Genomic DNA, 15,742 nt, shown 5'->3' with positions numbered 1-15,742 from the left:
CAAAAACCCCCCAAGTTTCTGAAAGAATAAATACTCCATTGAAAGGTATCAAATGACTTTGTGAAACCACTGGATGTTAGGCTTAGGTAAGTGTGCCACGTTTTCAAAGATGCAATTCTGCAGTGATACCCAATAACATCTTATATATTCCCTTTGCATCAACTTTATGTAAACTTGTTTTGAAAAGCATTGCCTTTACTAATTATTTATTGACAACAAAGCTCTGAATCAAAATGTTTCAGTGAGACTATAAGAAAAAATCAAAACCAATTTTAGGTCTGAGGATATTGGAGAAATAGATTACAGTTAAATGCATACAATAAACAAAAATTGCCATACATAAAACATGTTATTTGTCTGAAGAGGGGGTCTGGTGTTAAGACCTAATTGTATCAAATATCTCAGCAGACATAACTTGTTTGCTGAACTGCTTTTGCTCTTACAACAGCCTAATTTTACTTCCTTTTCGAATTCCACTGGTTGCTCTTTAGCTGGCAGGTGATGGCTTTGTTCCTGGAAGGAGCAGGGGGATTTGAAATAGCAGAACAACCAAGAGTGCATTTAATGGTCGTGTGTCAGTGAGTGTAGGAGAAAAGGATGATCTGACTATCAGCCAATTAAAGGTTTTATTTGAAATCTTGGCTTTTAAGTGAGACACATGCTTTCGTTCAAACAAAGACTTCGCCTAGTTTGCTGTGAATTGTAGTTGTACTGAGTACAGGACAGCTCTGCTTTAATGTTTCCTTTCAAGAAAGCATTGCAGTAGGTGTTAGATTCCTGGAAATTTAAAAATCTTGTGTCCAGAATTGCCCTTTTAATATGATTCTGTGTGCTGGTGCAAGCTCCATTGGAAATCAAATGGTCCTTGTAGTTCTGTGTGGCCTAAGACATCCTCTGGGATTAATGTGCAGGATGTAATTGTTAGAGTGGTATAAGGATAATGCATTTTCAGCCCTGGTTTATGTAACTTCAGCAGTTGCCATTTTCTTTGCTACTTTCAATGCTCTTAAAGCTTACAAATATTTTCTGTTAATTTTTTTCATGTTTAGACATACAGACATGAAGCTACTCACTATGTTTCATTTGCTCAGAGCACTTAAATTAATAACATGGAGAAGTAGCCACTTTTTTCAAAGAAGCCAGAATTGCTGATGCCTGGTGCTTTATTCACTCAATGTGTGTATTGTGTGGGAGATGCTTTACTGGGGAATGTAACAGTCAGTGAGGAATAATGGAGACACTAATTCATTGAGGATGATAGGCCCCTTATTAGAGTGAAAGATTTAGATTATGTTCTTATTACTGCCTATTGTGAAACTCGAGGGGCGAAGCCTTAAAGATCAGACTTTTGTTTATGGATAAATGAAGGAGATGCAGTGGGATGTTAGAGAATGCAGTTTCTAACATGATCTGTGAATATTTTCCTTTCTGATGTTTATGCATGCTTAAGGGCAGTAAGAAAGATAAAAGGAAGAAGAATTGGATTATCTGTGATGGAATTAAATCGTGTGAAGCAGTGTAACTGATGGAGTATCTACTCTTTATCTTCTCCTGCAGTACAGCTAGGAGGGCAGATGTTATTCATTCCTGCTTGGCAGATTACACATGGTGCCCTTTATGTGTGCCATAAATTCCTAAAGGCAAACAAGAATTTCACCATTCTTTAAACATAGAGAACTCAGGGTTCTCCACTGTGATTGAACCAGGTGTGTCTGTTACACACAATAAATGGTTTTACTAACAGCACACCCCCATTTTTCTAGAGATTTTCATGTTCCTTAGTACCTAGTTGATTCAAAGGAAGAGGTCCAGGTATCAGCCAATGCTTTGCAGGCACAGTATGATTAGGAAATATGGTGGAGATGACTGTATCAATTCAAGCCATATTAAAAACTCTAACAATTCAAAGACAGTACAAAGGCAGTCTTCCTAAATCGTGGCAAAATGGTATCTTACGGACTGTGCGTTCCTCTGATCAGACTACAAGGAATATCTGCTATAAACTGTTCCTTTGAAAAGTCACCTGAAGGAAAATGCATTGGGTGTGAAGAGAACGTAATGGCACCAAGGTATGTACACACAATAAATGCCAGCAGTCTTCAAAAATAGGCAATGTGCTACAGAAGGGTTTGCTGTACAGCCTCTACCTGTAGGTTGTTACAAGTGGTTATCTGTCTTCCATTTGTAACATGACACTGAAATAGTTCAGCTGCTTTTTGAAAATGGATTTGTCTTTTGAATGGACTAGAGGGGAGATGCAGTAACTCTGAAATTCAGCTCCTCATCCAAGAAATCGTGACGGGACGTGTAGTGGAAATTGTGGTTTTGTAGTTGTAGCTGCCAAATGCTACATGTTGTTTTGAGTATGTGCCAGTGATTATCTCTCTGAAATCAGAGTTTGTGAGCAAATTACTTGCAAGAACTTGGAAGTGTGCAGCTTTCTGTTTCATGTAGATTGAATAAACCAATGTAAAATGCATTTATATCCTTCTTCCCTGCCTACTCACAAAAATATTTTCTAAAAAGGTTTTGTCTTACAATCCTGTGTTTCGTCTTCACCATGCTGCCCTCCATCTCCTTCCAGATAATCATATTTTGATATTACTGTTGTTTGAATTTCAGACCTGTTCTTGGTCTTTCACAAACAAAGCATTTGAGAAATACCAGAACATCAAGTTTAATTTTTTGAGTGCAGCCATTGTTCTGTCATGTCTTAGGAACATGGTATTCCAACTGACTTGGGCTATGCAGTGGCTCCACACCACTCAGGAGTCTATCCAGTACATGTTCAACTTTATGATGCCTGGAAAAAGGTCTGGAACATCAGAGTAACCAGCACAGAAGAATACCCACATCTGAAACCTGCAAGGTACAGACGAGGCTTCATCCACAGAAACATCATGGTGAGTTGTGTTGCTGATGTTCATTTTGTACTCTGTCATTTCATGAACCATTTCCTTTTAAGTGGAAAAGCAGGGTATCCTGAGAGTTCACACTGCAAGATGCACACATTGCTGTGCATAAGAAGCAAGGTATATTTCACAGTGCCTTGTTAATTAAAATCAGTCTGTTGCTGGTGATGTTTCTGCTGATAAAGGTGGCGCCCTGCTGACAGCAGTTAACAGGCTGTTAGCTGTTCTAGTCCTGTGGTTAATGCTGGTTCAGAGAGCTCGAGCAAAAAGTCAATTTAGCATCATTTAACACACTGTGCTGGGTTAGATGTCGATCAGGTTTTAAATTTGCATGGTACCATTAACTGCAAAAGAGTATTGCCAGATTATGCCACCTTAGAATCTGGATCTGGCTGGGTACATATTTTTGTCTTCCCTGTGAACTGTGCATGGTTGCCCTTGTTTGGCTTCCTGCCATGCACAAATACGGGCTGGGCTTTGCAGCCTGGTTTAACCCAGAGCCTCAGGAGCTGTGGGGAAGGAAGACACCCCCCACACCACCTCCAGGCTACCCAAGTGCTCTGAAATCCCACTGCTTTGCTGAATTTCCTAACTCTCGGCACTGTCACTGACAGCCACATTTGCCAAAGGAAGGGCTTTTGTACCCAACTGACATGGAAGGGTTGTGCTGTTTCCATCTGGGCACTGAGATGGAGGCTATTTTGGGTTCACATCTCATCATTATTACCTCAGAAGTGTTTCAAAACAGCTTTCCAAAATACTTGGTGGCATCTTCCCAAGTAACTTTCTTTTGGAGCGTGTGGGAGAGCAGTGAATGGGGTCCTGTTGTACCTCTGGCTGCAGCAGGCACTTTGGGGAGGTTGAGAGCCTTGGCACAACACTTGGAACAGAATTCTGGTTTTCTTCTTGGGTTGCCATGGATACCACTTTGCTAAGCTAAGCAGTAGTAATTTAGCATTTTGATCTATTTTTGGGTGAAGCAAATGAAAATGATCTCCAGAAATCTAGGAACAAAACTGACACCAATATAGAGTTGAGCTACAGTTTGTACTCCTCAAAGCAATCACTGCGTGTGAAATAATGGGTTTGTGGATGTGCTTAGGGAGCACAAAGCATTTGGGGAAGACAGATTGACTCAGAATCTCCAAAAATCCCTTCTGTAAATATTTGTAAAAACACGTCATTTGAAGACACATAATGAGATTTAACACAAGGACACTGCAGCCAAAAATCCATTTCCAAAACCAGTCATATAAAACCACCTGTTCAGGGAGTCTCAAGCTCTCAGTTCTCCAGGGCAAATGCATCAATATTTTACATCTGCAGGCTAATAGTAATGAACACACTCAGTAGGAGCATTGCTGTGTAAGATTGTCAGAGCACCTCCCATCCAGTACAGCTTCATTCCCTGCCTCTGTGAAAAATTGTTCTCGTATTTCTTCTGTGAAAAGCAAAGGTTTGTTAAAAACTTAGGCAAGTCTATAGCAGATGTACAAAATCCATACATTTTCTGACAACACAATTTACAATTCATGATCACAGTATTCTCTATTCATGAGAAAAAACACGTTGAGAAATTGAACTGCAGGAAATAAAGAGTAACTACGAAACCGCAGCCAGTGTTAAAGAAGGCATTTGTGTGCTTAAAAAGTTAATGTATCATAACAATCCCAGTTAAGCATTATACATGAACAGCCATACTCAGCTGTTGATTTTCCATAAGGAATAGACACAATTGGAATACTTTTCAGTAAATTATTTTCTGAATTCAGGAGAAAATATTTTGAGTTTCTGATGAAAAACATAACTGCATTTAGTAGTTCTTCATAATCAAAAGATTTGTTCTTGGAATGTTTTTGAAAATAATTTTGCTTGTACTACGTATTTCAACCAGTCTTAAAAAAATAGCGCAGTTGAATGAGAAGTAAATCTTTATTACAAGGTGAGCATTACTGACAAATTTCCCTATTGGTCATAGTGGAATTATTGGTGGTGATGCCTAAGCCAAAGAAAACCCAATTTGCTTTTCCAATTACAGTTTAAATTTACAACAAAGCCGTCATTCAGCTAAAAGTGGAACTGATTGATACGATATAGACTGATAATATTTTAGATTATCTTTCACATTATTTTAAATCTCTAGACTTCAAATACTTGGATTTAGGATGAGGTGTTATAGACAGGATGAGTTGGATGAGGCTCTGGAATTGTAATTTGGTGATAGAGATCAGTCTCCAGTTTCAAACAGAAAATGATGAATTTTTGGATGCTATGATTTTAGTGATAATAATTTATCTAGATCAGTATTGATTTCCAGCAAAGTTGAGAGGCCAAATATACCCAGCAATTATCTGTGTTACTTCTCTGACTTTTATAATCTCATTAAAAGTATAAACTCTTGAATTTTTAATGCATTTTTCGTAAATTCAGGTGCTTCCAAGGCAAACTTGTGGCTTATTCACCCACACTATTTTCTATAAAGAGTATCCTGGAGGTCCAAAGGAATTAGACAAAAGTATTCAAGGAGGAGAGTTGTTCTTCACAGTGGTTCTCAATCCAGTAAGTACAGTGCAATTTTTAAATGTTTTTTTTAAATTATTGAAGAAAAAGTCTCAGAATGTGCCAGGACTGTTCAGCTGAGTCTCCTAAACAGGAATGGTTACTGACAGTGAGTTCTTTTGCTTTTGCAGTTATTTAAATTAAGATGTGTGTTCTGTTGATTGTACAAAGCAGTCTCCACCTTTTTTTGGTCTGTGTTGTTAGTAATGCAGCAGTGCCAGCCTGTCTTTTTCTTTACTTTTTGCATGAAATAAGACCTCTGAGATTTAATATTTCAGAGAATTACAATGTGAAGAACTGCTGTGAGTATCTCAGGTAAGTTCATTTCTCTGCTGTGCCAAAGTCGTGATGCCAAGTGTTGGGAGCACTCATTGAGGTGAGAAGGCTGCAAGCAAGGAATGCTTGGGCTCCAATCAGTTTTGAGAAATTTCAGTTGCTCTCTCATAGCAGCTTCAAAGAAGAGATCCAAGTAAAAGAACCACGCAGTTAAAAGATCTGAGTAAATGAACCATATCTGCTTAACCTTTCGTTTCTCTTTAATGGAAGATAAACAAGAAGTGAGGTGCTGAAACTACACAGCACTGACAGAAGAGAGCAGTGTAGTGTTTCAGAATGGTTAGGTCAGCTACCTCAAAACTGACCTCTTAGACAAGCTTTTACATGAGGTTTTCATTTGGGATCCAAATCAAACATATAAATAAAGTTCTGCTGTTTTATAGAAATGTAGTCACTGGGAACACCAAAGGGAACAAAACATATTTCCACTCAGATCTTTTGGAATAACCTAAATATTTTTTTAATAAACCTAAATGTTATGTGCCCTTTTTTAATCTTCTGCAATGTAATGCAGTCCAAAGGAAAAGAATTTCTGAAAGCTATTTCAGCAATTTATATGGAGGTGTATTTTGCAAGCCCCAGATTCTTTCAGGCTATAGTTTTGGCTCTTTGAGAGCAGTTACTGTGTTTTGTTCCCCTTTTGCATGTTCACTTAGCAGAATTGGGAAATAAAAACTTTATTCCCATAGCACACGTGTGGTTTCCCTTCTAGAGGGTGACAGTGTTGCAGTCCTGGCTTTGATGATGTGTGTCATTCCAGGCACAGCATAGAATCAGTCATGGAATGGTGGAGGGTGGGAGGGACCTTCAAATCCATCTGCTTCCAAGCCCTGGTTAATGGAGCTGAGACCTGGAAAATTCACTGGGTGAGGAGGGCATTGGCACCATAGCAGTCCTTTGGCAATATGTGGGGTTTGACTAGAAGTTACTCAGTGAGCAAGTTAGAGGAAGGCACAGAACAGTATTTTGAGTCAGGACAAAATATATTCCACCTTGAAATAAAGCCACAACAGCCAAAAACTATTTTACAATGTAGGGAAGCAGCAAAACTTAATGTGTGTTCTTGAGGCATAAGCCTTTTAAATAATAATAATGAAGAGAATGGAAGGGAAAACAAACAGTGAAATGTCCCTGATTTTTTATATTCATCATGGAGGATTGATCATGTCTGCCTGACATCCTGGAATGTGAGTACAGTAATGTCTTTTTACACATTACAGTTAGGTCTTTGATTCATGCATTGCTGTGCAGACTGTGGGATCACCTACTTCTGAAAATTATGATATGCTAAATACAATACAGGGTAAAAGAACGGAAGCTAAAATGCAGTGTCTTCTAAATATAACTGTAAATGAATATTATGCTAAAATCTGCCCAAGACCCCTTCTAAGGAATGCCTTTGGAAAGACAATGCATCTGGTTTCTAAATATCTGCCTGTAAAGAGTTCCTGAGGTTCTAAGCATTAACCTGACACATAGTCAGTTTAAAGACTGAGATTTTTATATTTGTGGGGTTTAGGTTTTGCATATATTTATGTCATAGTTTGCAGGTCAGAGTTGGGCAAAAATATAGGCATTAAAATGAAGACTAAGTCATTTCAGGATTCTAAGTATGGAGTAGCATTTGGGATTTCATAAGCTTTCTTGTGTTTTCATTAAAATGGCTGTGTTTTCTTTATGTGAAACACAGCTGTTGAGAGGATGCAAAAATTCCATTATGAGGCATTTTCAAAATGTTATTTTTCACTGATACAAAACTAAGAGAAAACACCACCCATGAATCATTACAATGTCAGCTAAACAATGTTCTCAATAATGAGTACATAAATAGTTTCCAAACCTGGAAAATGTGAATGTGGATTAAATGTTAATCTTAACAAATGTCTTCGTTCTATTTAATTTGGAAGTGAATATCGTTTTTGAAGTATAAGTTACCAGGCTGAGACTTCAGGAGCTGAGTGCCCTACTCTGAACTAAGTGCCCCTGAGAATGAAGCCCAGGATTTCTCAGTGCTTTGGCTGTGCAGTGGTGTAAGAGAGTCTCTGCCTGCTTACAGTGTGCTTGATCCACCACCATGTGCAGGATAAACCACAAAAGCCACAGGACTGTGTGTGCAGTGTGAGTTTTTGTCCTGAGAAGCAGGGGGATGCCCTGTTCCCAGAGCAGGTGTTCTGCAGGTATGAAAGGCCTCAGGAAATGCTGCTCTGCAGATGCTGTTTGTGGAACTGGGAACCAGCAGCTGCACTAGTGCAGGAGCAGCGAATCTCATGGCTGGCAGGTTGTGTTCCTGTGGTTTGCATGGGTACCCCTGCACTGGTGGCTGGGACCTGATCCTGACCACTCTTCCTGTATGCCATCCCAAATTCTGAAGTGCCACCAAGCTGAAAAAGAGAGCACTATTACCAATCTTCAAGTCATGTTTTTGTGTCTATCTCCTGTTAAAGATCTTGCTGGCTGCAGCAGCCCTTGGGCAAGATTGTGCTATATCAGGATCTTGCACAAAATGTTTCACAGGAAAAGAAAAAGCAAGCTTCAGCAGCCTGTATTATTGGTGTACTGGCATTATTTCTCCCACATTATCAGCTGAATAATTGACTTTAAGGGAGGTTGAGGGACTTGCACTGATTTAGCCAGGGAATTCTGGGGCAAAGCTGCAAAGAAAATGTGCATTGTAGAAGCGTGTAGTGATGAGTATCTCACCCAGTCAGACACATCTTTAGTTTGTCTCACATAGTTAATGCTTTTCATACCACTGTACAGTCTTTAAAACATTTTAGCAAGTATTTTTCCTGATAAACTAGTTAGAATCTGCAGTGATTTCAGATTCATCTCTCTCTGCAATATGCCATGAAGTTCTTGGATTAGTAAAACAAATTTCTGTTCAGTGTTTCTTAGAACAAAATTGTACCAGTTTCCTAAATGTGTCCCTTGTAGGAAGTGAGCCATTAGCTTTTTGCTATGTATAATGAAGAGATCAGTATAGACACTGCTGTCAACTGTACCATTGCTTCTGAGATCCTTTGAACTGCAGAGGATACAGATCTGGAGCTTTTCTATCCTATGAGATGAATGTTGAAGGGTAACCAACAGTTCATGAAATTTTTCTGCACCTTTTCTGCCCCTAAGAAGAGCAAACAGAATTGCATTACGTGCACTTACATGCACTTCCTTGCAAAGCACTGTGTGGCTGCAGATGGGAAGGGAAAATGCCCTGTGGAGAGGAATTTGGTCAAAGCCTTCAAATGGTTGACAGCCCAACAATGGAACTAATGTGTAGCCAGCTGTGTGCTCTTGACGTGGTTACGGCAGTGCTGATGAAGAGGAAAGGCTGTTAATGCTTTAGGCACTTTGATCTTAAAATAATTGTCATCTTTGTGCGCGTTCAGTTCTAAGTATTATTTTCTTCTAATTTTTACCTCTCCCCAGTTGCAGTCAGTAGAGCTGTTATTAAGCTAATTGACTTGCAGCAAGGGAGGAATTATCTCCTTTAGCACTTTAGAAAATGAGAGGATTTGTATGAGCATCAGCAGAACTTGCTGTGTCTTAGTGTGACCCTGAACTGGCACTACAGAAGAAAATCAAAATCAAAGACACTCAGACTCAGATCTTCCCTTTCTGTCCATCTTGCACGGCACAACCTCATATTTAACTGTTCTGAGTGTGAGAAGCAGGAGAGGTGTTCAGTTTGACAGGCTTAGCCCATTTCATGGGTGAGAAAGGCATCAATTCCATCTCTCCCCTGTCCTCTCATGTCTGTAACTCCAGCAATAGTTGCCATCACATGGGGCAGGGAGAGAAACCAGTTTGGCCAAGCATTTTGGCTGACTGCAAAGCACAGGTATTCTTTGCCTTCCTATCTATTCTTCTAAACCCACCCATAAAAGCCAGACAGAGTCTGGTATTTTGTGGGTGGAATAAGAAAGGAAAAAAAACTTCCCAAGTGAACAGTCATTGTGCAGGGGCTGTGGAACAGACAAGAATAGCTGTCTCTTTAGAGCTGGTTCCTTGTAACAGTGGGCAGGAAATGCATGGAAACTGTGGCAATGAGAAATCTTTACTTTTCTGTGATCCTTAAAATTCTTGAATGGAAAGCTTTGTGCCAGTAGTTTAAAGTGAAGCAAGTCTTTTGAACAGTACTACCATTACTGAGTCAGCAGGGGAATGAGCAGCTGCAGAAAATAAACTTGAGGTTCCTGACTGTCAGATCAACAATTCAGAACTACATCAAATACATGATTTTGTTTGAGCTCATAACTCTTCCCTGGCTCCATTGTATTTATGGTGGAGACACCACTGTGTAAATGGAGTGGACAGGTCCATGGCAGCTGTGAAAGCAGCAGGACAACCTCAGGGTTAAAAAGGGACTTGCAAGCTGGAATCTCCATGGTGGAATTGAGCACAGCTTTTCTGCAAGCATCCAGGTCTGAAAGGACTGTCTTTCAGCTATTACAAATACTTATTCAATGTAGACTCTTCTCTGATTTGTTGTTCCATCAGTTTGGCTGTCTAAGGGAGCAAAACCTGCTGTTACTGACTCTGAATAGCTGAAACAAAACTGTTTGGTGTAACTTGGAAACAATAGCAGAACTGCAAACAGTGTGCACAATGCCAAATTGATTGGAATATAGGTGTTGTGAGAGTTGGATGTACTCTCATGGCCTGTAAACATGTGCTCAGTAGCTAAAATAGCAGCAATATTCCAAATTGGTAATGTATCTGCTGTGAGTACCTAGCTGAGACCACAAAATTAATTGTCAATCATAATTTAACTTCAATTTGAAGGGTTGTGCATAACTTTATTGGGTTGGGAGGCCTCAATGCTACTTGTGATGTTCTTGCACAGATGGGATGGTGACATAGTGCCTGTGACTAAAGTACCTTGATGACTGGTTTATTAGTAGGAATTTATTCAAGTTGGAATTGCCTGCAATAGATCTATATATGGTAAAAAATAAGTGCCTGGTATGTAATAAGTGTTCATTGCCTGTTTTTTTTTTTTTTATACCAGCTCTTCTAGCTGTAGATTTGAAATGCCAGAATAATTAAACTCGTCAACATCATCAGTGTCCTGCGAGTCTCAGACTTCCCTCCACTTCCCTTTCTGCTGCAGTTGATACCTAAAAAAAGTCTTCTCTCTGCTCTGGGGTCTGGTCCTGGCAGCTTGAGAGAGACTCCTTGAAGAAGCCAGGGGCCCTAGGAAGGGCTAGTCGCTCTTGGGAATGCTAATATCATTCCTTTGGGAGTAATATCATTCCTCTGTTTTATCAGAAAACAGCAGCTGTTACTAAGACTCCAGAAGCTTGCTTTGAGTAGTGTCCTTTTATATTTTCAATAGGTGCAGGATCCTAATAATCTTGATTTTGTAGTGATCAGTATTTTTTAAAATACCCAGCCAGCTGACATCCATCACTAGAAGTTGGGTAACTTGCTGCATTGTTTCCTTCTGTGTAAGTTGTTTATCAAGCATCTCTCTGCTCTTGATACATAAATTAGATCATGCTGGCTCATCTTTTCCTGAGACATGATTTAATAGCAGCAGCTCCTTCTCCGTCTCAGCTCTGGTTTGTTGACCTAAAAGCTATTGTCTCTAACTGGGAAATGTTGTAGTAAGGAAATACACTGTATGGAATGAGCAGTCAAAAAGATAAAAGCTCTGTCTCCTGACTGCTTGTTCTCATTTCCCTACATTTCTGCATTACCAGTCAGAATCCCAAATAAGATCAGGACTCAGGAAGGAGAGCAAATGAAACTTAGACCCTTTCACTCTGGGCAATAAGAAAATCCTGAGGAGAAGCTGAAGGAGGCAGAGCACCTTTGCACCTCTGATGTGAAATTGTGTGAGAGCAGCACAGGAGCTGCTGCCCAGAGGCCAGATTTAGTCCCAAAGCATCATTTTAAAAACTGTCTGCATTCCATTTCAGTTCCCTTGTGAAAGATATTAAATCCCGTGGAGAGTGTGCATTGAAGTGCAACCAAGATGATGGTTTGTTTATGAGGAACAGCTAAAAAAGGGTGATCCTTCTGCACTGAAATAAAGAAAATGCTGAGATGCCTGAAAGAAATTACTCGAGAAGAGTGCTGGAAATAATAAAATCAAATCAGCTCTTTTTATCTGAAAGGGAGGTTAAAATGCTTGTTAGAGTAAATATAAATATATTCACAGCTGCTTCCCTATTGAAGGAGGAATAAAGAAATATATGAAGTTCTGTGTTTTACAGCATTTCCCAGAGGTGGAAGATTTTTGAACAAATGGTGTTATTTACTAGGTCTAGCCTTGGGAGATGGCCACAAAGGATTCCTTTTAGAGCTCCTAAAGGAATCCTAAAAGGATGGTGGTTCCAAGAGAATACATCTTTAGAAGCAAGAGAGTAAATCTTTTGCATGCTATTAGTTGCAGAGAAAGAATAATGATTCTTGTTAATTAGAACTTGTTTGAATTACTCAGAACATGGTATAATAGAGCAAATTACAGCATCATAAACCCAGTATGGAAGGGAAAAAATAATCATTGTGTTTTGTCCTGGTGTGAAATGGCAGCACCTGCAGATGGAAGGGGATTGGTGTGTGTTCCCATCCTTCTGCACAGGCAAGTGGGGAGTGATCCACCCTCCCTCTCAGCTGATTGTGATATTTATGATGCCATCTAGAAGAGTCTTTTTCTACAATGTAAAGTCATGTATCTGCTTGGCTAAGTATGGATTTCTTTACAAGATTCAGCCATTTAAGTTTTCAACCAGCATTTGATCATTTTTGTGCTGTAAATAATTAACCATAAAGTATTTGACTTAAAAAATATAACTAAAATGAGAGCTTAGGTCTTGGATAATTTTTCCCCTCCACTGACACAGTTTTGTATGCTGGAAATTATTTATGATGATATGTCCAGTCAATTTCTGAGCCTGTTCTGGCATTCTTGAAATTACAGTGATATTCTCTTCAGGGAAATAATAATTATATCTTCCCTGAACTAGCAATCTTTTCAACTTCTTTTGCTTTTTCTTTCATGGCAGTGCAGTAGCTGTTGGCAGGTAAGGAGTTGCCAGGAGATGAATTGACATTAAAATGTCAGAGTTCAGCCCACATGTAGGAAAGAAAGGGGCTGTCAGGAAAGTAGGGTAACCTTTTTTATGGAAACCTGCTGATTGTGACTTTAGTGAGAACAACGTGGTCCTGTGGCTGCTCTGTTCCTGGGTTGAGAACTGAGATGAAAAAGGAAACTTGAAAAGGTTACACATCTGGTGCCTAAAGGGAAGGGGTTTTCAGTCTCAGTCCTACCCACAAAGAAAGGTCATCTCCTAGTGATTTAGCACTGTGTATCTTCTGATTTTACTGTAAATACCAGTTTTCATTATTTTCTTTTTCTTTCTTGAAGCTGAGGACTGGCATTCCTTTACAAAAGATTAACTTCAGTTCCTGAACTAATTTCAGCATTATGACCATGATAAGCTTTTATTTTCTTGAAGCGGCTTCCTTCAGGTTTTACTTTAAATAGAAATTGCTCATTCATGGCATTAGCAGATTTATTTATAAAAAGAATCATGTTTCTAATTTTGTAATGGAAATTAGTCTGGAGAGTTTATCTTTAGGGAGTTGTACTTTAAAAAAACTTAAATCACTGGTTTGCATATTTCAGTGCAAGAGCAGACTGTTGCATCAGTGAAAAATTTCCTTGGAAAAGGATCACTGTAGAAAACAGGGGGTTCTGTCGGCAGCCCTTTGTCAGTCCATGAGAGCCCATCCTTGCAGAGTGTGCATCCCTGCTCTGTTCACCAGCTCAGTTTAGGTCCGTCCAAAAATGCCCTTCCTGTGAGAAACCTCCATGGAAGCATTGCTTCCATTGGGAGTGCAGAAGTGCAGTTGGAGCAAGGGCTGGAATGGGAGGGTGTATCTGGGTATCACCTTCATAGTAAGATACTGGGAGAGTGACACACCAGCAGCCTTCAAACTTCTGGTGTTTTTTGTTTGGGAATATTCCATGCAGTTATTTGAAAGTGCTCCGGTTTCAGATTTTTTTTTTGTCTGTTTTGCATATTAAAGTCACAGCAATAGAGCTCAGCTGTTTCCCTGGTCTGTGGCATCCTTACTCTTCCATGAAAACAGAAATTATATTATAAAAAGATACTATGTTATATTATACACAGATATATTATAAACTGATGTATTATAGTATATTATAAAAAGATATTATATTATAGCATAGAATATACAGAAAAGTATATTTTTTAATATTTCATTTATATTTCCCTTAAAGTAAAGCAGCGGGCACTGTTTTTGCTGTGTGCTCTGAAGTAAGTGCACATGAAGGTGCTGGCAGTGTGGCCCCAGCCCAGGGCAGCACTGCACGTCCTGCAGCTCACAGAGCTCACGGCCCCTGTTCCAGCCATTTCCTCGCTGCTTGCATGGAGTTGGTGCGAGCAGAGGGATGAGATTCAGTGAGGGGCCGGGGTAGTGAGGGCTGTGTGAGTGTGATCCGAGGCTGGCTGCCCAAAGAGCAGAATGCAGTGAGAATTCCGTTCCCTGGGGCTGCAGTGCCATCTAGCGATGCAGGGACTCGAGGCGTGCTGTTCCTTTTGTCTCCCCAGATCAGCATCTTCATGACACACCTGTCCAATTACGGCAACGACCGCCTGGGCTTGTACACCTTTGTCAACCTGGCCAACTTCGTGCGTACCTGGACGAACCTGAAACTGCAAACCCTGCCCCCCGTCCAGCTGGCTCACAAGTATTTTGAGCTATTCCCTGAGCAGAAGGACCCTCTCTGGCAGGTGAAGGCTGAGCAAGAGACCAGAAAAAAATTGTCTTGGTGGTTTTTTTTGGGTTTTTTAATTCTTTGTTTCGGTTTCTTGTAGAGAAAAGCAGTATATTTTTAAGTTTGTTCCATAAAAAAGGCAACTGAAGCTTCAGGATGTGATTGTGGTCCCCATCACTTGTTAAAGGCCATGTAATTAATATGCGTTAGGATGTGCAATTAAAATTATCTTTAATTTGTTTTATTTGTGACACTACTTGCCTTTAAAGATGTGGGGAAAAGCAGGCAAGTCCATGTTGTGTTATTTCTCTTCTCCTTTTGGAACTAACAGGATTAAAGCATTTGACAGGCAGATTTATATGCATCTTCTAGCAGTTAAAGAAATGAGTTTTTCTCCAAGTATGTAAGGAGAAGAGGGCATCCAAGAAGAAAAAATAGCATTAAGACCATGGATACCCTAATTAGCCAGGTGGAAGTAGATGAGATAATCAGAAGTTATTTACAGTAGGCTGGGAGCTGCCCAAGGAAGAAGTTTGCCAAGAAGCTGTAGATACCCGAGTCCTGACACTGATAATATTAACCCAAATAAAATCTTATTAAGGTGGCTTGGTGGAAATACTCTAAAGAGCAAACTTGACTAAATCAAACATTAAAATGTATTTAAGCTTGCCTACTAAAATGTTTTCCAGCATTGAATATTGAATTGCCAACTTAGGATCTGAGCTTGCAAATTTGTACTTAAATATCCATCTTAGAATTCATGCTGGTTTTGAATAAAACATTGAACTAGAGGGGGAAATGTCAAGGATTTTACATAATACTAAAATTAATTTTTAAAATGGAAATTACCCTGTAGCCAAATTACTTGGAAAATTATAATTACTTAGAATTATAATGATAAAAAAAGACGTTTTTAAGTTACAGCCACTAAGACTTACTGTATGTGGTGCATTTTGTCCATAATTGATGTGATTTTGAATATAGATATATATTCTTAAGCCTCAGAGGGGTACATGAAGATAATTCTCTTCATCTCAGTGCAGTATTGCCAAACAACAGTGTCAAAAATTGTTTGTGAGTAGCATTTCCAGAACAAATTTAAACTGATTCAATTGAAGCAGCAAAGATTAAATATTACTATTAGGTACTGATTTGAATTGGAAGATCAGAATATGTATTGGTGGAT

General features: G+C 39.3%; 1 protein-coding gene across 1 annotated transcript in view; it reads left to right on the top strand.

The window, feature by feature from the left end:
• The window catches only part of LOC128941801 (bifunctional heparan sulfate N-deacetylase/N-sulfotransferase 3), a 52,341-nt gene that overhangs the window by 25,178 nt on the left and 11,421 nt on the right, over nt 1–15,742 (top strand). Inside the window, exons 5-7 of the mRNA XM_054283755.1 lie at nt 2,718–2,903; nt 5,343–5,471; nt 14,390–14,572. Coding sequence (XP_054139730.1) covers nt 2,718–2,903; nt 5,343–5,471; nt 14,390–14,572 — 498 coding nt within the window. The remainder of the gene's footprint in view (nt 1–2,717; nt 2,904–5,342; nt 5,472–14,389; nt 14,573–15,742) is intronic.

This window comes from Melozone crissalis, unplaced genomic scaffold, assembly GCF_028551555.1.
Source record: "Melozone crissalis strain CALT ecotype California unplaced genomic scaffold, PUWL_Pcris_2 ptg000039l_1, whole genome shotgun sequence".
Classification (NCBI taxonomy): domain Eukaryota; kingdom Metazoa; phylum Chordata; class Aves; order Passeriformes; family Passerellidae; genus Melozone; species Melozone crissalis.
The sequence above is the reverse complement of the archived record's forward strand: the minus strand, read 5'-3'. Positions and strand labels throughout refer to the sequence as shown.